The sequence below is a fragment of the Berghia stephanieae genome, chromosome 5 (assembly GCF_034508935.2).
Source record: "Berghia stephanieae isolate SIO BIC M18660-M18661 chromosome 5, UCSD_Bste_1.3, whole genome shotgun sequence".
Lineage (NCBI taxonomy): Eukaryota > Metazoa > Mollusca > Gastropoda > Nudibranchia > Aeolidiidae > Berghia > Berghia stephanieae.
Genome location: NC_088364.1, coordinates 28,358,523 through 28,363,522, shown reverse-complemented (window position 1 = coordinate 28,363,522; position 5,000 = coordinate 28,358,523). Strand labels below are relative to the sequence as shown.

The following is a 5,000-nucleotide window of genomic DNA, read 5'->3' as shown; positions in this document are numbered from 1 at the left end:
TATATATATATATATATATATAATATATATATATATATATATATATATATGAGTGTTGGTGGGTACTCGTAGGTACGAAAGTGCTCGATAGTGATGGTTAGAGCTAATATAGAATACAAATTGTCACTCACATTTTTTGAGGCCGAGATGTTCGTTTCTGTGTCTCTTTACACGTCCTCAGTCGGCGTATTCCTTAATAATGTCCAATGACATTATTAAGGATTACGCCGACTGAGGACGTGTAAAGAGACACAGAAACGAACGTCTCGGCCACAAAAAATCTGAGTGACAATTTGTATTCATATATATATATATATATATATATATATATATATATATATATATATATATATATATATATATATATATATACAGTCGACTATGCTATTCCACCGCGGAGTATTGCGCTCCCGTGTGGGGTAGAAGCAGGAACGTTGAGAAGGTAGATGTTAAACTTCGCAAGTCACTGTACATAGTGTCAGGAACGCTGGCAACAACGCCTAGAGAATGTGGCCTGACAATGGCCCGGCAACGCTTGTACGCAGCTTCCCTGACTACGAACAGAGATGCATATACGAGATGGAGGATGGTTTGGACGAGGGGGCGGGGACATACTCTCCTCTAAACTAGGTGAGAAGTTGCCAGGCTTCTCCACAAGTAAGAAGAGTTACTGGGTGGTAGCGAATCGGCTTCGGTCGAGGACCTGCCTCACACTCACAGCAAAATCGCTTCATCAGTGGGGACTTTCCACCTGTCCAACATGTACCCGATGTAGGATAGAACCCGAAACCGCGGAGCATCTAGTTGAACGGTGTGTTGTGACGAAGCTTCCTGGTGGGTTTGCGACGTTGCACGAGTGCCGTGAAGAATGTGCTGATTGGGTCGATCCTCATAACTTAATAGTGTGAACACCATTAGAAGCTGCTGCTGCCTTGAGATAAATAAAGGGAATTTGTTTCGTTACCTACTTCTATTCAAGATCTTTAAAGACAAAATAAGAAATATTATGCCATTTACCTCACTCTTTCTTGATGCAGCAAAACCTCGTTTTGTCGCCAATTTGGAGATTGGCCATATTTAGCGCCTTAACTAAAAAATGATTTATTATACGTACATAACTATACAAAATGCTTTATTATATTATCATCTATTGATTGATTTAAATAAACCTCAATTTAGCCCAAATAAATGAGACTCCTTTGACTGCTCAGGTTTAACAATTTTCGACAAGATGGGATCATCTTTAATCGGGTGCTTTATGTAGTAAAAGTGTTCTGCTCAAAAAGTAAGGTGACATTTTGTCAATATATAATATGACAGAACAGACTGCTAGTCATTAAATGACAATAAACGATGCTGGATAGATAAGTAATGTGAGAATGTTTTACATTACAATAAAATGCTGGGAAAGAATACTCTCCCAAATACGTAATTAATTCATGCTTCTGAGATATATAGTGGACCCCGTGAATAACAGATCCGGATATAACAGGAATTTTAGGCTAATCCCACCAACATTGTTATACTACTGAGGTTCCACTGTATTATGTAATCCCATAATGATAAAGAATTTGCTTTAATCTTGTATTAAATTAAATTGCAAAGGAACTTTTTATATTTTTATAAAAATCACACTCTGTACACTGTTGTTATTTTGACAATCCAATAAACAAAAAGAAAATGATCATTTTTCATTGCACCTGCTTATTGATAATATTGTGTTTTGAGTGTGAGAAAGGGTGAGAATGAAGTTTGATAGCTTGACCTTCTCTTGTTGGCCAGGACCCTAGCCATCTCTTTTATTCCCCTTAGAGTTAGAGTGTATGTGTGTTGTCTCTTTCCACGGTTCTTTTAGCCCTTGTTTTAGAATGAGACTCCTTCAGAGAGCCATTAGCCATAGTATATCCTTGTTTTTATAGTGCAATACGGACAATAGCAATTGCTTGCTACCCTTTGGATAGGACGTTAGTCTGCTACAAAGTATTTTCCACTAAGAGACCCAGCTACTCAATCACTGCTGGGTGGACGGGGATCAGAAAAAAATCTCGATTGCACCCGGGATCAACCTCAATCACTTCGATTGTGAAACGAGTACTCTATCAGCTGAGCTATCAGGGCTCCCTGAACGAGACTCCAAACATATATATTATATGATTTCGCTTGTGACCTGCCTGGCCTTGGGTCATTTGCTGAGAGAAAGACTATCAAAATAAAGGTTTTTGCCGCTTTGTGGTATGACACTCGCCTTCAGACTCAGATCGATAAGTTCTTGGTTGGAGTCCCATTCTGAGTGGCTTGTGGTATGTTTGTTTTGTTTATAAGGGTTTTACGGTGCTTGCAACACATTTAGGTTATATCAGCGCCAGTAAAAGGGAAGAAAATGGGATAGTAGAAAGTTCTAGAATTACAATTAAAGCACCCAAGAGAAAGGAAGACAAACAGGAACTGGGAACAAATAGGGATCAGATGTAGATTCCAAGAGCATACCATCAATGTACTTAGTCTGGGATCACCTATAAGTCTCACCCAAACACAAACACAAGATCCAACAAAGAGGAATACACTCAAATGCTTATTACATTAAAAATAACAAATATAATAATATATAACAGAGAGATGATTTACAAGGAAAAAAATATCATCTCCCAAAACAATAACTATGCATTTGACTGTTTCCCTCTCAGTATCAGTAAGGCCAACCGGCCGGGGCCAGGACAAAACTAAGTAATCTAATTCCAAGACAAAGACAGGAAGCAAGTTGGAAAACAGATATAGGGGGATAGAAGACACAGTAAGTACCTCCCTGCCCACTATTGGAGGTCAGGAACCCCACCCAGGGCTTGTGGTATGACACTCGCCTTCAGACCGATAAATCCTTGGTTGGAGTCCCATTCTGAGTGGCTTGTGGTATGACACTCGCCTTCAGACCGATAAGTCCTTGGTTGGAGTCCCATTCTGAGTGGCTTGTGGTATGACACTCGCCTTCAGACCGATAAAATCCTTGGTTGGAGTCCCATTCTGAGTGGCTTGTGGTATGACACTCGCCTTCAGACCGATAAGTCCTTGGTTGGAGTCCCATTCTGAGTGGCGCAAAGTTCTCCCCTGGGAAGGCTCTTTATTTACATTCTCTCACCGTAATAAATAACAATGTGAAATTGAATGTAAGCTTCAATTTAATGTACGAAAACAGATAAAATGGACGTTTTGGGTTTCCCCTTTATCTTTATCAACAAAACAGGATGAATGAAACACTACAGACGAATGAGATAATGTGGTAGTGGCGTTGTTAAGATGAATAAACAAAAACTATTCTTATTCGTCTGTAGTGTTTCATTCATCCTGTTTTGTTGATAAAAGGGAAACACGAAACGTCCATTTTATCTGTGTTTGTATATAAAATTGAAGCTTACATTCAATTTCACATTGTTATTTATGAAGTGTAATAAGAATGGTAAAAATAATCAATTTAATTTTTTTTTTGGTTTCAAAATAAAGATACCACGTCATGATGAAAGAAAGCAGTTACTATGGGTTTATAGAAAAACTGAAATACACTGGTGCAATGTGGTAACATTGATTTTATTGAAAGAAAGATTGAGGAAATGTAATGGCTTGTAAATTATAATTTGTCCCTTTTGTTGGCAGAGCATGCATATCTACATACAAGTAAGGAAGCAATACATACAACTACAACAAACATATTGGTGGTGATGCTCCTGTAAACAAATACAATGGAATCCTGATAAAGCCAATGCAGCTGGACCAAAAAGATCGACTGACTTTAGAGGATGACTTTAAGTAGCAATGACTATCCCGCACAAATCTTTGGACCTCTTTTTCGCTCACGAAGTGCCCGAATTCGCGTCAAAATATGGGACGAAGCCGTTTGGTATCTGCTATTTTTAAAAATTAATTACGACGCTGTTTATCGATGAATATGACTGAAAGTTGGCACACAGTTAGAAAAAAGGTCATTTTAGATTATGTCAAGCGACAAAACTCGTGCAATTACCAGAAGACCGTTAAAAATAGATTTTTACTCTTTGGAGTAAAATATTTCTAAAACTACCGGACGTGGAAGTTTTGTCGCTGACAAGTTAATACATGAACATTTCTTCTTTTTGGTTGTAAAATTTCATATGAATATGACGAGTACTTTTCCCGTATTTTACAAAACACCATCCTAATTTGCTCTTCAAGTTTCAATCTTTTAATCCACTTATTACGCAAGATACAACCAAAGGTTGAAAAAAAATGCTGATAAAGCGTCCCATATTTTCGCGTTTTTTTCCTCTTTGCGGGTCATCCAAATAAATGAGACCTTTGAAACTGCATAACTTGTTTATTTATGAATGGCTTTTCAAAATTCAAAAACATTTTTACTCAGTGGAGATAGGGCTTTGATTTTAGACAAAAATTTTCATCAAAAAGAGAAAAAAACATTTTTCATAGTCATTGCTACTTTAAGAGAGTTGACTTTATGCAGCAGAGTCCACTCTATCATACACTAACAAATCACCTTTGTTTCTTTTGGACATCTTCATCTATTGGTACCTATATGAAACAAATGTTTCTGACCAAAAAGGAAAAATGGCATTTTGTCAGTGTAACGACAAACTGCTATAAGTGGATATTAATTCAGAAAAGGAGGAGTGGTGGATACTCAGACAGTAGAGCCATGCTCTTCCTGGCAAGGCATTGTCGTACCAGTAAGGTCGCAGGTTCAAGCCCCCATCGCCGCGACGAAATTTTTATTCTCCATTGTCTTCTGGCACTTTCCTACTAACTTCATTTCTTGCTATAAGTGGATACAACTTTTCTTCATAAGAAAGGTCCACTGAAAGACTAGGATAATAACAGATAAAAAAAACCAACGTAAAATCAATTTTAAATATTTTAAGAGGGTAGCATGTTGAGGTTGAAGAGGTGACGCATCGTAGGACGGCCATGAGGGCAATTCTGTAAGGGGGAAAAATAATAATAAATTTAATAATTACTTT

General features: G+C 37.6%; 1 protein-coding gene across 1 annotated transcript in view; it reads right to left on the bottom strand.

Moving 5' to 3' along the window:
- Window positions 1–3,563: 3,563 nt before the first annotated feature.
- LOC144972702 (mismatch repair endonuclease PMS2-like) overlaps window positions 3,564–5,000 on the bottom strand; it is a 45,106-nt gene continuing 43,669 nt past the window's right edge. Inside the window, exon 12 of the mRNA XM_078914242.1 lies at window positions 3,564–4,959. Within this exon, the coding sequence (XP_078770368.1) occupies window positions 4,897–4,959 (63 nt within the window). The 3' untranslated portion in view covers window positions 3,564–4,896. The remainder of the gene's footprint in view (window positions 4,960–5,000) is intronic.